We start from the raw sequence: 19,917 nt of genomic DNA, 5'->3' as shown, positions 1-19,917 counted from the left end.
ACATAAAGTCACGTAAACCCAAGAAAACACAACACTCGGATGAATCATTGAGTGAACGTGAAAGAGTTTAAATTTTTATCTCAGAAATTTAGGCGATATCTCGAGCTACAAAGATTAGTCGAATAATTGATTAGTGGCGAAATTTAAATTAATTACCAGATAACCGGTTAATCTTTTTGAGTCGTTTGAGGGAAGAAAATTTCCAGCTTCTCCAATGTGACTATTTTCTGGATTTTTTTAGGTTTTTTTTTTATGACAGTAAACTTTAATATGTTTGAGTTTTGGATAAAAACTAGACATCTGGAGATATCACCTTGGGCTGTTGGAAATTGTGATCAGCATTTTCACCGATTTCTGAATTTTTATGGACCAAACAACTAATTGATCAGTCGAGAAAACAGTCAACAGTTTAATCAATCAATCAATCAATCAATAATAATAATAATAATAATAATAATAAAGTTGTCAGTTGCAGCTCTAGTGATATCAGGTAGGAACATTCTGGTACTGAATTTATACCAGAGACAATAAAACTTTACATTTGTAACACTGGCAATAATTATAATATAAATCATTTCAATGACATGCATTTACTTTTCCTGCATTCTGCACAAATATGGAAACAGTCGACTGTTAATGTACTTGATACCGTCCTGTTTTTGTCACATGATCTGTGTGTTCTCATGTTTTTAATGCCTGACTGGACTTTTACCTTGGCCTTCAACTCACTCCATGTGGAAGAAGTACAAGATGTAACCTTTTATTTTGGAGGCAAAATTATGCAGTTTCCGGTTCCATCCTGGGTAACATTATTTTGCTTGACGCAGCAGAATCCGAGTGAAATGTTTTCCGTGAAGATGCTGAGACCACACTGCGCATGCTCACTCTGCATCCCTGTGGGAAACAAAAAGCAAAAACAAAACAAAACAAAACATAAAACAAAAAAACAGTAAAGGTGTAAATACAAATGACCTTCTGAGCTCCAGTTCTCTTGATGTAATTCAAAAACAATGTTAGATCATAAAAATGTGGATTTGGACTAATCCCACTGATCTAAAATAAAGAGAATATGACAGATCAGTGAGCACTCCTTACAGTACTTGTGCAAAACTGTTTACTGCCTGCTCTCAGGACAAACTGCTCAACTAAACCTGTGATTTTCAAAGTAAAGGTCCTGAACTCCTTGTGGGTGTGGGAAGGCCACAGCAAGGCTTTCTGTACCCAATAACAGAGGATAGAACTCTTCAAATCATGCATGTAGGCAAAATTTTTATATCCATCAGGCCGCCTGACTTTAAAAAAAAAAAAAAAAAAAAAAAAAAGATACATGGTTTAATCCACCTTTATCCCTTTTCTACTGTGCTTCACTGGTTTCTATCCTATCATGTCTTTTTTTCTCATTTTTGTTGTTCCTTATAGATGGTGGTATCTTCATGGTATTGTTGTTTTTTCATTGTACTCTTAAGCACCTTGTGTTGCAGTTTTGCATGAGCGATACTACATCAATAAACTGTAATTTGGTTTGATTTGATTTGATTTGATTTGATGCCCTGAAACAGTGAGAAATGCCGGGAGAATGGTAAGAGTCGGCTTAGATATATAATAATATTCATAGACAATTTTTTCAACTCATGAGCAGCCAAAGTGCAGCTGCCTAAAAACAACCAGGATCAAGTCTCATATGTCACGTTTTTGATTCATCATATGCGTAAAGTCAAGACAATGACAATAACACTTGTGCAAGATATACCTACAAATACAGACACAATGCCAACATTTTTTTCAGAAAGTGCACCAGAGGCAGTGGGGCAGGTTGTAGGGGTACAATGTTAATCAATAGTAAGATAATCATGTGATATGAATATAGTACGTGTAGGTACATAGATAGATATATAGATAGATAGATAGATAGATACTTTATTCATCCCGCAGGAAATTCACAGTTTTTCAGCAGTATCCACAGATTACAGATTAAATGTATAAAAAGGTGTTGTATAAAAATATAAACATAATATAAATACAATATACACATGTAATATAGGCATAACATATAGACATCTGGACAGGATGTGTTGTCATACTCTACAGAGACGCTCTGATCAATTGATTGGTATATTGATTACAGATTTGTAGCCTGTCAAGGACCTGCCATGAATGGACTATAGTGCCTCATGGAAACAGCATGTGGTGAAACCAGATTCCAGAGAAATGTACATGTAGCTATATGTTCAACAAATAACCATGCATTTTATTGACTTGCTCAGGTTGAATATAAGAGTAATGTACTTTTCAATATTTGATGCGTCTCAGGACAACAAATCCCTACATGTTGATCCATGTGTCATCCTGTTTACTGATTAACGTTAAAGTTTGTGTTTGTAATTACTTCAGCTGGATGAAAAGCATATTTATTATTATTGCTGTTATTTAAATTGCTAATTTTAACATTGTAGCATTGAAACCGCAGCTGTATCTTCAGCAAAACTGAAGTGGTTGCTCATCAAGAACTAAAAAGGCTGCAACGCCTCACTGAGAGAGTTGGGAGATGTAAACTCATTTAATTGTTTCTGTTTGTGCAGTTTTTCCTGACTGAAGTGAGTCTGGTAAAAGTCTCATACAGCCTCTTTAATGTTAACCGTGCAGGCAGTTTGGTCATCATCATAACAGCTCCACCTCTCTTCACTCTGCTTTGTTTCACACTGGGACTTCTTGGCCCGGTGAAGCCTGGTGTTATTTGTCCCAAATCCCTGGATAACATTTTATTTATTTTTTGAGAGGATAATGTTATTATCCTGGCCAGGAGGAGAGAAGCCAGCCAAAGGAGGATGATTATTAACATTAGAGGACCTGAGTCATGACTTGGCATGACGCTCGGCGAAGCTGATGGGTTTATTGCAGCACTTGAACTTGACCTCAGTGTTTGTCTTGGAGCAAAACCCTACAAACAGCAGGAGGCTTTAAGTGCCTCGTAAAGTTTATTATGACTGCACTACAAACCAAAGAACATGGTTTTACCTCTCTAATGGGTCTGGCTAGTGTACTATTCCTAGATATGTCTGCATTTCTGCACCTTTTTTTGTATCAAAACTTTAACAGCGCTGAGCATTTCCCTCAGATTTAGATTGTTTTGAAGACTTTTTAAGATGGAAAAATTTTCGAAACAGTATTTAGACCGTCATGGGACGCTAAAACCAAAGACTGATGAATTTTTCTTGTTGCAGCTTTCAGGCAGAATACATTGGTACCTTCACATGAAAAAATAATTAATAAAAAACAATAGAGAGCCAATAAAGGAGGAAATAAAACATGCGAAGAAAAACAAATGTCATGTGAGATTCTCCAAACTGTTTTTCTGTGTCTGTGGTCAGGAAGATATTCAACACCGATATCTCATATTTAATATAAAGGTGAACTCATATCAGTCTTCCTCTAGATTGGAGGAACAATTTTTTTCAGTTTCAAGCTCTTCTACTGCTTTTTAGACACACTGATCAGCATTCAGAAATAAGAGAAAGCAGCCATACGTGAAAATAAACAGTTTTTATTTGCTTTGTTGTCTTGTTCCTGTTTTGGTCTTTTCTGGTTTTTTGTTTGTTTTTTTTTTAGTTGGTCCGAGTTGGAGTGTGTTTTGTGCCTCGAAGCCAACAGCGGAAAAGCAGAGCGCTGTGGAGTCTCTCTGCCCAAAGCAGACTAACACACAAAACCTTTCTCTCTCTCACACACACACGCACACACACACACATATGAAAAAAAGCAATAAATAACATATGTACAGGTTCCACATTCACATGTTGCCGGTGCGCTCTGCATGCATCCAGCTGTGCTGCAGAGTTCACGTTCGCAGCCAACACACCGGGTCTGTGGCCGCAGTGCGAGAGCGTCCCGGGACGGCGGGCGGCGGGGTGTTTGCGTCTTTGCGTCGCGTCCTGAGCCGGGCGGAGGCGCTGCGTTTTAGAAGCACTTGCGGTGCACGATGCTGGGACCGGCCTCGTCGTACTCCTGCTTGCTGATCCACATCTGCTGGAAGGTGGACAGAGAGGCCAGGATGGAGCCGCCGATCCAGACGGAGTATTTACGCTCAGGAGGGGCGATGATCTGCAGAAGAGAGGGAAACGCTCATTACATTATCAGTTAAAGGTAAGATTTCTCCTGCCCTACAGCACAACATGCACCACAGTATATCTGCACGGGGTTGACATGATAACTCAATAATTACTTAATTAGCTGCTGAGATTTCTGACTTTCAAACTGACCTTTCAATCAAAATCCATAAACAGTACGATCACAGGGCACTTTCAAATTGCTGTTACACCTAAAGAAGTCATTTCTACTTTAAGAAAAATATATTTCCTGACCCTTTAAACGCACCCAAAACTCATAGTTATGGCTAAAAATGTCTATTGCATTTCCTACAATATTGTATATTTCTATAATAGAGAACAGGTGATCTGACAGATCTGAATTTGTTTCATTATGATGTAGGAAATCCAATTATTTTGCACACAAGCTAAGGTGTTTGTCGTGTTTTAAAAGACAGAAGGTACATTAAAGGTGCTCTATGCATAATAACCCAGTGTCGACTGAAATGAGGACTGTTTAGACTCAAAACTGTGGAATAATCTGTTGGTGAATCTGTTCAATTAGGACCAAACAGACTCAAGGGTCAAATTAGGTGTCAAAACAGTCGTCACTTCATTCGACTGTCGGCGCACACTGCGGTACCTTGATCTTCATGGTGCTGGGGGCCAGGGCGGTGATCTCCTTCTGCATGCGGTCAGCGATACCGGGGTACATGGTGGTGCCGCCGGACAGGACGTTGTTGGCGTACAGGTCCTTACGGATGTCGATGTCGCACTTCATGATGCTGTTGTAGGCGGTTTCATGGATGCCAGCCGACTCCATACCTGTTCGGATTTATGAGCATGAAGTTCAGTCTGCAGGCACCCCTCACAAACCAATACTATAACAACCCTACAACATTCATATTGTAACATAGCCACACAATATCCCTACAATATGCCTTCTCATTTGCAATATTCTCTTAGTTTGTTCATTTTGTTTGTTCAAAACTTTCAATGAAAAGAGATTTACTCTAGAAATAGTTTTCTTGTTAATTTTTTGCATAGTGATTTTCAAGTTTAAAGATATTGATTATCAGCACAAAATATCATATATCAGCAGTTTCAGTTTAAAAAATATCTTAAATGGTATATGTCTTAAACTATATCGGTCAACCACTATTCCGTTGAGAGACTTGTAGTTTTGCCGTGTTGTAGTTTTGCCGTGTTATTAGTTAATTTTTATAAATTATTGACGGCTTTTTAAAAAGGGCTATATGAGCGGACCAAAAAGTGAAAGTCCTGGGAACGTACCGATGAAGGATGGCTGGAAAAGCGTCTCTGGGCAACGGAAACGCTCGTTGCCGATGGTGATGACCTGACCGTCGGGCAGCTCGTAGCTCTTCTCCAGGGAGGAGGAGGAGGCGGCGGTGGCCATCTCGTTCTCAAAGTCCAGAGCCACGTAGCACAGCTTCTCCTTGATGTCGCGCACGATCTCACGCTCGGCTAAAACGAGACATTTCCATCAGCACACGTGTGTAAAAAAAAAAAACTAAAGACTACCGGGACAAAACCGAGAACATGTGGTTTTTCTGCGTGGATGCTGAGTGCTTACCGGTTGTGACAAAGGAATAGCCGCGCTCGGTCAGGATCTTCATGAGGTAGTCGGTGAGGTCACGACCAGCCAGATCCAGACGCATGATGGCGTGGGGCAGGGCGTAACCCTCGTAGATGGGGACGTTGTGGGTCACACCATCACCTGAGTCCAGCACGATACCTGAGAGAAGACATCCATGTTTAAACCTGAGACACATCAAACAAGTGTAAAACTGCAGCGAGTGTTTACTGATGGGGTGGAGGAAAAAAATCGATTCAATCGAGCATTGCAAATCTTTTTTGTGACTTTTAATCATGTTTTTTATTGCTTAATCAATTTGAAGTAAAGATTTTGATTTTATCATATGAAACTCAACGATGCTAGGTTGTTGGTAAGCGGACTAAATGTTATTCCAAATTTCTGCTAAATTTTGGCGAGGGAAAACCTAGCATGGCCATTTCCAGCAGGGTCCCATGACCTCTGACCTCCAGATGTGTGAATGAAAATGGGTTCTCTGGGCAGCCACGGCTCTCCCCTTTGCAGACACGCCCACCTTCTGCTAATCCCATGCAGTTTGGGCCCCAAAGCCTGCAGTCCACATGTGTTCTTGTGGCCTGTTGTAAAATGGTGTGTGTGTGCAGACTGGGGCCTAAACAGTCTTGGAGCTGCATCAGTTGGCTTTGATTGGAAAGCTGAGACTCTTGTGGATTCAATGAGCCACATTTGATTCCTGTGTGATGATGTTGGCCCCCATAGCAGCCATTTCACTGCAGGCACAGCATTTGTTTGGAACTTGACATCACTTAAAACATAAAATGACCTATAGTGACCTCTAGGAGAATCACAGCCTCATGAAACTTTATATCCACAAACTAGAGGAGAATTCAAAAAATAAAAATCGCAATGAATTGTACTATCAAATTGCAATACTTGTAAAATCGCAATACACATCAAATCGACACCCAAGTATCATGACAGTATCAAATCTGGAGATAAACAGCCCAACTTACCGGTGGTACGGCCGGAGGCGTAGAGGGACAGCACGGCCTGGATGGCCACGTACATGGCGGGGACGTTGAAAGTCTCGAACATGATCTGGGTCATCTTCTCCCTGTTGGCCTTGGGGTTGAGGGGGGCCTCGGTCAGCAGGGTGGGGTGCTCCTCAGGGGCCACGCGCAGCTCGTTGTAGAAGGTGTGGTGCCAGATCTTCTCCATGTCGTCCCAGTTGGTGATGATGCCGTGCTCGATGGGGTACTTCAGGGTCAGGATGCCCCTCTTGCTCTGGGCCTCGTCGCCCACGTAGGAGTCCTTCTGTCCCATACCGACCATCACACCCTGGACGGGACAAAAGAAAACAAAAGGATTTAACAAATGATGGCAGACAACTCATCAGTCTCCTCTCCTGGCATGAAACTATACTCTGAAAGGAAAATCAAAACCCTGCTTGAGGCTTCTACAACAGCTGTGCATCTCATAAATGACTATTTAAACTAGCTGCCCACGTTCCAGTTGTCCAGCTTCTAAGTTCAACATCTAATTGTTATGTTGATAATGATGATGGTGCAGAATCATTTTTCTAGCGTTAATAGGTGTATGCAATTCTTGTCTTCTCACCATTTTACACACAGAAATACACAGAGCCACCTGAGGGAAGTCTTCTTACATTTACACAACATTCAAATACCGCTGTAACTAATGATTTTCATTGTGGACAAATCTATCAATTATTTATTTATTTTTTTTATGAATCAGTTCATTGTTTAGACTACAAAGTGGCAAAAATCAGCACAAAGTCTCATGGGGAAAAAGATGTATTAAAGTGAGGTATTCATTTTTTGATAATATGAATGGAGACAAGGAAGACAGTCTTAGCATCTTAGTGAAGCTGGAGTCAGCAAATGTTTGGCATTTTGACTTGACAAATGACTAAAATGTTTCATCAATTAAAAAATGAAACTGTAGGGAATTTTGAGCATTTTACGTTTCTGTTTTATCCTCTTAATGAGAGCAACAGTAGAAACATCATCATCTAAGAGAATAAAGGCTTTTTCCCAATCACCTCTCTGGTGCACTATCACTAAGTGGCTCTGTGGTTGTGATCATCCATACCTGGTGACGGGGGCGGCCGACAATGGAGGGGAACACGGCCCTGGGGGCGTCGTCTCCGGCAAAGCCAGCCTTCACCAGGCCGGAGCCGTTGTCGCACACCAGAGCGGTGGTCTCATCGTCGTCACACATCTCTGCTGATTCTGGAGAGAAAGAGAGAGAGAGAGAGAGAGAGAGAGAGAGAGAGAGAGAGAGAGAGAGAGAGAGAGATGGACAGAGTTAGATTTCCACACAGCAGAGGGCCTCATTAGCAGTGCCCCATGCATACACTGCAAACAAACAAAAGCTGCATCCATCTAAACTGGTCATTTCATAAAATCTGCTTTCATGATCTGATTTCAGAGAAACACAAATCTGCCAATGGGATGAGATGATCGGTTCACTTCTGCGTTTGTTCATTTCACCAGTGGCTAATTTGTTTGCAGTGCTGTTTCACCCACTTGGATAATTTTCTGGAAACAAATCAATAAGGTATCAAGAAAATGTCACCTATCCTGAGTTAAAAAAATAAATAAATAAATAAAACAACTCTTGAACATAATTATCATTAGAAACAAGTGAAACTACCACATCCTAATGGCAGATTTTTCACATTTGAAGAAAAACAACACTTGTATATTTCAATCTAATCGTTATTTTGTTTTACAGTTTGGTGCACAGCACACACAGAGTAACAGAGAAACACTTTATCTGCCACATCTACAAACTGGCTCCACATAATCTTCATAAAATTGCATAGTTGGCCGTGCGTTATGATAGGGCTTACAAGAAAACCTTTGCTTTGACCTGCCCATCACTGTAAGTAGGTTAGTTTGTCAACAGCAAGGCTACTTTAGGCATCAGATACAGTACTGCCTTTCCATCACTGACACACCCTCTCTCTCTCCCGTTACACTGAGTGTGTTATAATGTATGCACACATTTTTTTTTTTTTTTTTTTTGTATTTCTGCATTAATATATTTTGTTTGCGTTTAATACTTTTTGAAAAGATTTATATATCTCTCTTCTAGTGTTGATGGATATCAGTGTGTAGTCTACTGTTGTCTCTGTGTAATGTCTGGACGACCTGCTGCTGGAACACAAGAATTTCCCAATTTGTAATCAATACAGTATATCTACCTATCTGTCTATCTATCTAATAAACGTATGTACAGTATCCTGACCGTGGAGAGTTAAAGTAAATCATTTGAACAGAGTTTTTTCCAGGGCCTGTCCGGGCTCTCTGCCATCAATAAGCAAACATTTATGACACTTCAGGTTAGTTATCATAAGCCCGGGTCTGGCGGCCGGACAAGCGGCTTCCAGCTGCCACAACAATCCGCCAACAGCAGCTTAAATGCGGCTGCCGGTGAGGTTCAGCAGCCGCCGGAGGTTCCCTGCCAACTCCCATCACTTTCCCAGTCACTCCTGATTATCTCCGGCCTGTTTCACCGGCTAGCCTCCCCCTTCCCTCCGGCCACCCAGTCCGCCCCGCCGCCCTGCGCTCCGCTCCGCCGCTTACCTCTGCTTGTCCCCGGGGTTCAGCACCGAAACTCTCACCGCTGCTCGGTTCCAGCTGCCGGTGACAGCGACCGCCGGGGTCCTTATATATGCTACACCGTCCATACCACCGGGCATTTTTTCTGCGTCCCGCACAGCCGTCAGGAATGTCGGGGTATTCGGGAGGAATTCTCCAGACCCTCCGTCCATATTTGGTTGTGGCACGGGAGCGCCGGAGGGGCTCGCGCTCCGCGGCGGGTCCTTATATGGACAGGAAGCCCCCGGAGCCGCGGCGGAGCGCTCGAGCCCGTGTATGGAGCGAGACGCCCCGGCTGTAATCCGCCGCGCGCCTGGCCTCCAGGCAGCCGCAGCAGGAGGAGGAGAGTACCACACACACACACACACACACACACACACACACACACACACACAGTATAGACTATACTGTAGGCTACACGCCCTGACACAGTTTCTTGTTATTACCGCGATGCCTGGAATGAAACCACACTTTTCCCTCTCCCGACTTTCATTAACTTTTCATTAACAGCCTATAATAACATTAAAAATCTAATTAGCTTCAGTAATAGCCCATTAACAGTAACCATTAGATTATTTTTCCTGCTGTAAGTGATATTATGTTGGAAAATCAGCTTGTTTTAATAAAACAGCAAGTCAAGCAGACTTAGATTGTGCTTTTTGCCCCCAAATCAAACCTTGCGGTATTTATTAATTTAGTTGGATCCTCATTAGTCACTACCAAGGTAGCAGCTACTCTCCCTGGGGTCCACACAAATTAAACATTGCATCATAATGAAAAAAGTATGTTGTCTGTATGCTTTTCCATTCAGTTTTCTGCTTGTCTCAACAAAAGTGAACAAAACTACCCTTTTCTGTCAGATTACAAGAACTGAAAAAAACACTAGTGGTTTAATTAAAGAGTACAGTAGATTTAGCCTGTATTTTCCTCATCAGTACTTATAAACTGGTCTATATCCCATTCAATAAATTCCTGGGAGTGGAGAAAAAAATAGCCTATGTGATGACTAAGAATATATTATTCAGTCATCCTAATTCATCCTAATTCAGAATATCCAAACGGAATAGGGCTGTTTTCATGATGGTGGAGGTCACATGACTGCTGGGTTGGCGCTCACTCCGTAAGCATGCACAGGTGTGTAAAGTCGTTTTATTCCAGTTTATTAGATGTTACAAGTCATGTTTATTTTGCCATAGCAGCCTCAGCTGTCATGTTGTCTCACAAGTTCACTTTGACGTTTTGATTGTTAAAGTAGGGCTGTGTTGATCGATTCAGTTATTTAGTAATTTCTATATTCAAGATATATGAAAGATTGTTGAGTTGGATAACTTTTCTTTGTTGTAGAAAATGCCAGCACTCAGCTTCATCCTCTCTGACTGAAATGTCAAAGAAAAGATGAGAGAAATGGAACTTGTGAATCGCCTCTCCTTCTGTGCTCATGATAATTAAGTCCAGTGAGGTTCTGAAAAACACAGGACATGCATCAAACTCTCAGTATTGTCATAATTGGAATGATAGTGGAAAACTAACACCATCCATGAGTTAGAAAAAAATATTTATATACAGTTGTGTTCAAAATAATAGCAGTTCAACATCACTAACCACATCAATCACTGTTTTTGGTAGAAATTATATTCCTACATGGCAAATAATTTACTAGTAGGTGCAGTAGAGTAATAGAAAACCAACAGATCCAACAGTCATGACTTGCATGCTGCTGATTCTGTGTAATTGAATCATTAACTGAAAGGGGCGTGTTCAAAATAATAGCAGTGTGGAGTTCAATTAGTGAGGTCATTCATTCTGTGAAAAAACAGGTGTCAAACAGGTGGCCCTTATTCAAGGAGGAAGGCAGCAAATGTTGTACATGCTGGTTATAGTGCATTTCTCTCTGAAAATCTGAGTAGAATGGGTCGTTCCAGATATTGTTCAGAAGAACAGCTTACTTTGATTAAAAAGTTGATTGGAGAGGGTAAAACATATAAAGAAGTGCAGAAAATGATAGGCTGCTCAGCTAAAATGATCTCAGATGCTTTAAAATGGCAACCAAAACCAGAAAGACGTGGAAGAAAATGGAAAACTACCATTCAAATAGATTGAAGAATAGCCCAAATGGCAAAGACTCAGCCAATGATCAGCTCCAGGGAGAACAAAGAAGGTCTAAAGTTACCTGTGAGTACTCATAGGCGTTCACAGAGGCGTATGTGAAGCCAAGCTATGGGCAAGAAGCCCCCGCAAAGTCCCATTGTTGCAAAAACGACGTGCTGAAGAGGTTATAATTTGCCAAAGAACACACTGACTGGCCTCAAGTGAAATGGCGCAACATTTTGGGGACTGATGAAAGCAAGATTGTTCTTTTTGGGGCTAGGGGCCGCAGACAGTTTGTCAGACGACCCCCAGACACTGAATTCAAGCCACAGTACACTGTGAAGACAGTGAAGCATGGTGGCACCAGCATCATGATATGGGGATGTTTCTCATACTATGGTGTCGGGCCTATTTATCGCATACCAGGGATCATGGATCAGTTTGAATACATCAAAATACTTGAAGAGGTCATGTTGCCTTAAGCTGAAGAGGAAATGCCCTTGAAATGGATGTTTCAACAAGACAACGACCCCAAACACACCAATAAGCAAGCAGGATCTTGGTTCCAGACCAACAAGATTAACGTTATGGAGTGACCAGCCCAATCTTTCAGTTTATACAGTAAATGTTTGAGGTTGTAAAGAAAAATGCAGACACTGCTATTTTTTTTGAACAGCCTAATATTCCTTTTTCTTCACTTTCTGTAGAGTAATAACATATTTGATAAATTTTTCTTCATGTTTTGATTTGGAATAGAATGTGCAGTGTTCCCAATGCATTTGTGTGTATGGAAATAAAAGCTATTATAAGGATTATGGACTTTACTCACTTTTTTAAACACACTGCTATTATTTTGAACACAACTGTATATGTCAAACTTTTCCACTTTTGAATTCATTTCTCACATAAACACAACATGGACGCACAGAGGTGTCGTCACAGGGCGCTGCGCCCAAGTTAAAAAATGTTCAAATTGGGCTCAGTGTGCACGGGCGCCAGCGCCAGCCTCGCGCTGCGCTCAGCTCGGCGCAGACCGGTGCGTCTTTGCGCCCCGCGATCACATACACACTGAATGGCTGCGCCGGCCGAGGTCTGCGCCCTGTGTGCGCTGTGTGAAAGCCCCGTAATACTGAAATGAGGCCATATCACACTCCCTTAGAACATTATAAAATAAACAGGCTTCATTCACAAAATGTGATCAGAAATATGTGATACTTGTATCTTCCTTTTCGGTTCCGAAAAGGAAGATACAAGTCCTCCTTTCATCGCACTGTAACATCAAACACTAAAGCCCTGCTTATACTTTGTTGGATATGCAAGGCACGACGAACACAGCTGAAAAAACGAAGCACGGGCCGCATGCACCCCCCCGGGCCACGGGTTGAGTAGCCCTGGTGTAGTGTATAGCGTGCGACTATTGCAACGTGTGCATTCTATATTGTACATTGGTTAATATTGGTGTACCCCCCTCTCTTGAGAAATTGAGGACTTGACCCCCCCCAGTGGTGGAGTCAGATTTGCGCCCCTGTAACAAGTCATCAACTACAGGAATGGGTTTAAAGTCACACAGAAATGAAAAATTACATTTTGTTAGCTGGAGCTGGGTCCGAGCAGTGGATCAGCTCTGAGCCTGAAGGTCAGACTGAGCCGGGCCGTCCCGCTCGGATATTTATAACCAACAGCTGCCCTCCATCACCGGGACGGGACGGGAGGAGGTCCTGCTGATGTAGGCCAAGAAACCCAAACTCCAGGAGGGATGTGGAGCCATCTTGGTATTTTAATGTCTGGCCCGGGCTTCCCTCTGCTCAGGCCGGGAGGAAACAAACCAAACCAGACCAGGACTGAGGAGAGAACATGCTCCTGTTCAGACTCTGTAAGGATCCGGCCCAAACAAACCACAAGTCTGACTGAGCACAACTTTCTTTTCTGAAAAAACCTGCTGGCTGTTTTTTTTTCCCCCCTCATCTCACTTATCAGCAACAACTAGAATTAATGCACATTTGTACAGAATCTCACATTTAAAAAAGAAAAAAAAAAAAAAGATATTTCTTATGTCTTTTTCTATTTTTTCACCCATGTGTGTAATACGGTCTTCTCTTGACCCAATTCTTCTGCCACTGACCCGATTTCCCCTCAAGGATCAATAAACTATCTCTGATTCTCTCTATTTTTTTTTCCTTGTTTGTAATGTTTGTAACATAGCCTATTCTTGGTAATACCAAATGTGATTTTTTTTTTCTTGGTAATCTTTGTCCATTCTCTTTCATAGAACTGTTATTTCAAAAGGGTGTTTAGAGAGAGTTTCTTGAAAGAAATCCACAGTTTTGTGAATTTTCTCTCAGGTTCACATACCAAAAAAACAAAAAACAAAAAAAGAAAGAACTTCTGCTTCCCTGCTAATTTCTTGTTCGTCATCAAGACACCAAACTCCCCCCTGCATTCTGATGAAATGCTGACACTAATGAACTAAATCCTTATTACACAAATACTGAAGTGGCTCTAAATTTCCCTAAAAATGAAAATGAAAACAAAAAATTATTTAATATTCAATTTATTTATGAAACACAAACACATTCATTCAAATCTTTTTTTTTTTTTTTTTTTTTTTAAATCCACACAATACGAAGGAAAGCTGAAGTGCAGAGGGTTTTACATCTGGGACTGGAGGTAATGTTCATAATTGGCTCGAAGGACGAACTCAAAGAAGGGCTTTGACTTCAAAGTGGCCAGCTCGTCGAGCTCCAGCAGGTCCTTGACGTCTGGCAGGTACGTCTGCAGGGGAACACCTGGAGGACAGGCAGGTCGCCACGTGAGTTCACATTGTTTTAAAAAATCAGTGTCATTTTTACTCTTCACACGAGCTGAGCAAAGCAAACTGACTTTGGTCCTGCTAATTCTATAGAACGCTTAGTAGAGGCTTGAGATTTCATAAAATAGATTATTTGGATAAGAGAATGTATTTCCACCCATGGCATTATGGTTATTTAAATTTCTCTGATTCTGCAACATTAAAACCCAGAAGTATGACCAAAATCTTACCAACTTACAAAATTAAGCATTCTTCTCTGCTCTTATTTATTTTAGTGTAAAGTCACAAAATTCACAAAAAGTTGTGAGGTTAAAAAAGCCACAGCATTACCATGCACTTTAACAGCTACATGCTCTGTAATAATAATCTGTAATAATCCGAGTTTGTTCTGAGGATTTTATGTTGTATGATCCATGAACTGAGCGTTTTCTGAGCCCATGCATGCCTGATGGCTTAAGTGCACGCCAACTGAATATATCAATATCAAAAAAATACCAGAGATCTCCTCAAGGTGACCAAAGTCATAAAACATGGAGGTAAACGCAGCTGTTTCTTTCAGCACACAAGAGTTTCTACAGGTCATGAAATTATGACTCATGGAGAAAAAAATCCTTATTATTGTGCCTGTAAAACTGATACTGCACCCCCAAAACAACCACAACTGAACCCTCATGTCGCTAGCTGCTCTGTCAGATTAAATAATTTAAGATGAGTCGCTGAGTGATGCTGTGCTGCAGCGCCCTGCCCTGTCCAGCAGGGGGCAGGAGCGGCTCTCTCACCTTCCTGCAGGAGCATGAGCAGGATCTTGATGAAGATGCTGTCCTTGGCAGCTTCCAGAGGGTCGTCGTTCCCGTCGGCAGAGGACCAGCTGCCAGACGAACACACACACACACACACACACACAGGGGGAGGGGGAGAGGAAATATGTAACAATGATAAAAGAGAAACACCCGAGACGTGCAGGGAACAGGAAGCACACTCTACTCCCTCCTTTCCAGAGATCGCAGCCTTGATCTGTCGATTCCTCTGGGTTTCATTTTTCCTCTCCTTGTCTTTCTCTTTGAGAACTCTGGTCTTGTTTCTCTCTTTTTTTTTTTTCTTTATTAAGGTAATTATACCAATGTCTTAATATTAATGTGGTCTTTTTTATTTTATTTACTTATTATTGCTTTTATTCTTGTAGTTTTAGTAGTTAATTTCATTATTATCATGTTTATTCTTTTTTTTTATCTCTTTTATGGTCTATCTTTCAGCATCCCTCTGTTTTCTCTCTTCTGTGTTTTGCATCTTTTCTCTTCCTGTTTTAACTGTTTTATCTTGATTTGACCTTCATTTTGTGTTGCTCTTGTCTGGAGTTCTGTTGTTATTTTGCTTTCTGATTATTCTGCTTTGCTGTGACTGTTTTTAAAGATACTATATAAATAAATGATCATTATTCTGATTGTTTATGTTACAATGCTACTCTTGTACCTCTGCAAGGGTACAGAAAGATTAGGAAAAAATATATATATATATGTTTATATGAATCTCGGTCCTTACTCGTCCTTCCTGAGAGCTTTGCCCAAGATCTCCCACTTGAGCCGGTCGATGTCGACGGCGTCCTCCTGCAGCGGGAGCACAGAAAAGCCCACGTCAGTCATCGTTAGCCCCCCTCAGACATGACCGGTCAAACCAATAACGCCCCGGTGCCTGATGGGAACGTGTCGCACAGGAAGTTACCTCATCGATGTACTCCAGCAGGTCCAGCGCCTTTTTGAAGTCGTACTCGTTGGCTCGTCTGTTGTCGTCGCAGATGTACAGCTGAGGAGAGGCAGAGCGTGTTAGAGCGTTTTTTATGTCACTGTTAGCAGCAAAAACGTCCCAAACAACCAATTAAACACAAATGTACCTGGAATTTGTTTATACGGTAAAATAAGAGAAACTGACAAGCCTATTACATTGAGAATTGAGACTTAATGCCTGTCTGAACTGCACACAGATCGGCGTAATTTTGTTTTTCTGTTGATTTGAAACTCTGTGCTTTCTGTGTTACTGAAGGAACTTTTCTGCCTACAGTTTTTTTTTTTTTTTTTTATTTTGTCTCCGTATCGCATGCAGACATTTCCCTGCTCCCTAACACCTCAAGTTAGGATGCTGGCACCTCGTCAAGCCACTGCAACCCTGTTTCTATGGCAACAATGCGTGTTCACATCCTGTTGGCCTAATAAAGCACAAATCATACAGATACGCTCAAAAGTACACTTGCAATCAATGTTTGTTTTTTTTTTTTATATTAATTGTAATATTTCAGGATGGGAGGATTTGTTTATGTCACAATCTGATGTGATACGCCACACAGGCTTCACAAGTCAATACAACCATGAGCCGATGTCATAAATAAACAGTTTACTAACAGCGGCACTGGTTTGCAAGAATTTAAACGATTTCAAATGTTGTAATTACAGATAATATAATGTTGATGAGGCCGTCTTGGTTGTGTTTACTACATTAGAATGACATACAGCTAATATGACACATTTTTATTCTGCGATATATTTTGACTTTCAATCAATATATATCGCCCCATTCCATACACAGTATGAATGGACGTTTTACTACAGTGTGCAGTTTAGTAACGTAGGGTGGAGAGAGAAAGTGTGTGTGTATTTTATCTATTTATTTACGTCTTTATTTAACAATGGGGCGATCAGCTGAGGGAGAACCTCGTTTGCAATAGTGAAGAGTGCACAAACGAGGAAATGAAATGTGACTGGGGTGTGCAAAAAAAAAAAAAAAATCCATACAGCAAAATATCATGACAAATTCTGAGCGGATTCACATGTCAATACAGAGGCAAGCGCCTTGAAGTGTCTTGGAAAAATAGAGGCATTCATCGCGCAATGCACAAAAAAGCCAACAGGTGGCAGTACAGGCCAGATACATGGTTTCCAACCGCGGCGGTGTGCTCTGCAAATCAGTTCATGAACACAGAGCAGAGGAGCTAAAAGGCTGAAGGCTGATGTGAGGAAGGTGAAGCATAAAGCGTTTGGACTCAGGAAGGTGAGGAGCAGAGACTCGGTTTGTACCTTGATGAGGTTGTGAGCGCTGAGCAGCGGCATGGTGTCGGGGTTCTGCTGCTTCTCCTCCAGCAGCTGCCGGGGCAGAGTCTCCTGGTGCAGCAGGAAGCGCTCCTGCTCCACGATTTCTAGACACACACCAACACCAACATCAACATCAACATCAAGCGCCTTCCTTCACACTGCAGCTCAGACACAAATCTGATTTGACATATTTCAATATTCTGATGTTTTCTAATTAGAGTGAACGGTAAAATCTGCACGGAGTCACATTTCTCCTCAATTCTGATCCACAAACTACGTCAATAAGGCTGCATTTACATTGCAAGTCTTGATGCCCAGATCGGATTTGCTGCCTGAATCCGATTTTTTTTTTACTGTGCGGTTACACGTATTTTATCAAGTGACCCATATCTGATTCACGCGATTACACTTGCCTACAACATCTGAAACATCGCGCATGCCTTGGAACACGGCTTTATTTCTGTGGGTCCCTTTTATTTTCTCCTGAATTTTCTCCTCTCCCCAAAGACTGAGAAGACATCTGACCTCTTCGACTGACCACTGTGCCGAATTTTCCTCCTCATCTCTCATCTTCCTCTGCAGGTTAGCCTCCATGTTCAGTCTGTCGCTTACCGCGTGTTCACTGTTTATGCGACAAAATAAGCTAATTGGTCGCAGATTTGATGACGTTAGAGACGCAACGTGTAAGAAAATCCGATCAGCCTGTTTACACGGCGGTCGCATTGGCACATATCCGATACATATCTGATTTATTTCCACATATGAATGAGGCCTGTATCCAATCTCAAAATATCCGAATGCATGCGTCTTTTTCCTGATTACACTGTCAGCGAGCATATCCGATCTGTGCCACATAAAAGCAAAAAAATCGGAATTGGGTCACATTACATTGGCAGTGTAAATGTCGTGTATGTGACACAAAATCTGATCCTCAAAGCCAAGACAGTTCACTTATATCACTTGAGGCAAGTTAATAACAATATAAATAAAATTCATTATCCAAAGTGTATTTATGCCCAAAGGAACACAGATATCTTCACTCTGGATTTCTGTCTCCTATTAATTGGTGGTGTCTAATTTTAAATTTAGACAAATTTACCCATGGTATTCTATTTTTCCTGTAGCATTTCATTCTACTGAGGCTACTACATGTCATCGTCCAATAACAATACTGAAATATACTGACAATACTACATGTCATCAACCAATCAGTATCCACAGATAAGTGAGTTTTACCGTCGACTTGTTTGTTGAGCTTGTCCTCGGGCATGTCGGAGGCCAGCGCCGTCAGCTTGCTGAGGGCCAGCAGAGTCTTCTTCTTGGCAAAGTAGCGCGTCTCCGCGTTGGCCTGGCTGTACAGCGTCTGGTAGGCCTGGAAAGGGAGGAGACGCCCGGTCAAACAGGCAGGAGACGCCCGGTCAAACAGGCAGGAGACGCCCCGTCAAACAGGCAGGAGACGCCCCGTCAAACAGGCGGGAGACGCTCCGTCAAACAGGCGGGAGACGCCCCGTCAAACAGGCGGGAGAGGCCCCGTCAAACAGGCGGGAGACGCCCCGTCAAACAGGCGGGAGAGGCCCCGTCAAACAGGCAGGAGACGCCCCGTCAAACAGGCAGGAGACGCCCCGTCAAACAGGCAGGAGACGCCCCGTCAAACAGGCAGGAGACGCTCCGTCAAACACAACACTGTAGGTCAGGGGTGGGCAATCATGTGCCATGGAAGGCCGAGAGGCTGCAGGTTTTCTTTCCAACCAAAAACTCCACCAGGTGATTTCACTGATTACCTCACCTTCATGCAGAAAGGAGGGACTAATCAGTGAAATCACCTGGTGGAGTTTTTGGTTGGAAAGAAAACCTGCAGCCTCTCGGCCTTCCATGGCACATGATTGCCCACCCCTGCTGTAGGTCCTATCACTGAGTGCTGACTGAGACAAGACGTTTGAAGATGTTTTCCAGGGGTTCAGCTCCTACGGGTAGCATTTTGTGTTAGCTTAGCGTAAAGACTCAAAGTCAATGGGAGTTGTTAGCCTGGCTCTGTCAACGTGAAAAAAAATAAACCATACAGAATCTCTGAAGCTGTCTTGTTTACACAGTGGATCATTTTTATTTGAAATGCACATGTTGGAATTAAAAAAAACAAACAAAAGAGAGTGATTTGAGGAGAAGTTAGATGGTGGATCTGTAACCGCTGAACACATTTATCCCTCCGTCACAGTGATCTGCACACTGCTGAAGGTAGAGGAAGATCCACCAGAAATTAAGCCACTCTCGTTTGTCTTTTTAAAATTGATCCACCGTGTAGATAAGACAGCTTCAGAGCCGCTGTAAGGTTTATTGATTCACTTTGATGGAGCCAGGCTAACGACTCCCATAGACTTCAAGTCTTTATGCTAAGCTAACATGAAATACTACCCACAGGAACTGAACCCCTGGACACCTTGTCTCAGTCTGGGGAAGTTTTTTTTTTTTTTTTTTTTTTTTAAAAGGGGGGATTTTGCCAAAGACGTTGGAGTATTTCTGTATTTCTTTAAAACTGTACACGGCCAGTATAAAAGCAGACAGCTGAAAAGTGTTTGCTGAGGCAGACGTCAGACAAACTAACATGTTTGGAAAATATTATTAACATGTTTCCTGAAGCTACAAACTGCACCAAAATGAAACTTAG

At 41.9% G+C, this 19,917-nt stretch overlaps 2 protein-coding genes across 2 annotated transcripts in view; both read right to left on the bottom strand.

Annotated features, from left to right (window-relative positions):
* Positions 1-3,594: 3,594 nt before the first annotated feature.
* Positions 3,595-9,361, bottom strand: acta1a (actin alpha 1, skeletal muscle a). The gene is made up of 7 exons (XM_030064676.1): positions 9,264-9,361; positions 7,765-7,904; positions 6,666-6,990; positions 5,674-5,835; positions 5,373-5,564; positions 4,723-4,904; positions 3,595-4,095 (listed from the first exon to the last, which is right to left on the bottom strand). The coding sequence occupies exons 2-7, from the start codon at positions 7,891-7,893 to the stop codon at positions 3,952-3,954; spliced, it is 1,134 nt and encodes a 377-aa protein (XP_029920536.1). The 5' UTR covers positions 7,894-7,904; positions 9,264-9,361; the 3' UTR covers positions 3,595-3,951.
* Positions 9,362-13,916: 4,555 nt separating this feature from the next.
* nup133 (nucleoporin 133) overlaps positions 13,917-19,917 on the bottom strand; it is a 26,279-nt gene continuing 20,278 nt past the window's right edge. The window contains exons 20-25 of the mRNA XM_030064537.1: positions 18,492-18,627; positions 17,241-17,359; positions 15,895-15,975; positions 15,715-15,779; positions 14,955-15,043; positions 13,917-14,152 (exon numbers count right to left, since the gene is read on the bottom strand). Coding sequence (XP_029920397.1) covers positions 14,016-14,152; positions 14,955-15,043; positions 15,715-15,779; positions 15,895-15,975; positions 17,241-17,359; positions 18,492-18,627 — 627 coding nt within the window. The 3' untranslated portion in view covers positions 13,917-14,015. The remainder of the gene's footprint in view (positions 14,153-14,954; positions 15,044-15,714; positions 15,780-15,894; positions 15,976-17,240; positions 17,360-18,491; positions 18,628-19,917) is intronic.

Source organism: Myripristis murdjan, chromosome 1 (genome assembly GCF_902150065.1).
Source record: "Myripristis murdjan chromosome 1, fMyrMur1.1, whole genome shotgun sequence".
NCBI lineage: Eukaryota > Metazoa > Chordata > Actinopteri > Holocentriformes > Holocentridae > Myripristis > Myripristis murdjan.
The sequence above is the reverse complement of the archived record's forward strand: the minus strand, read 5'-3'. Positions and strand labels throughout refer to the sequence as shown.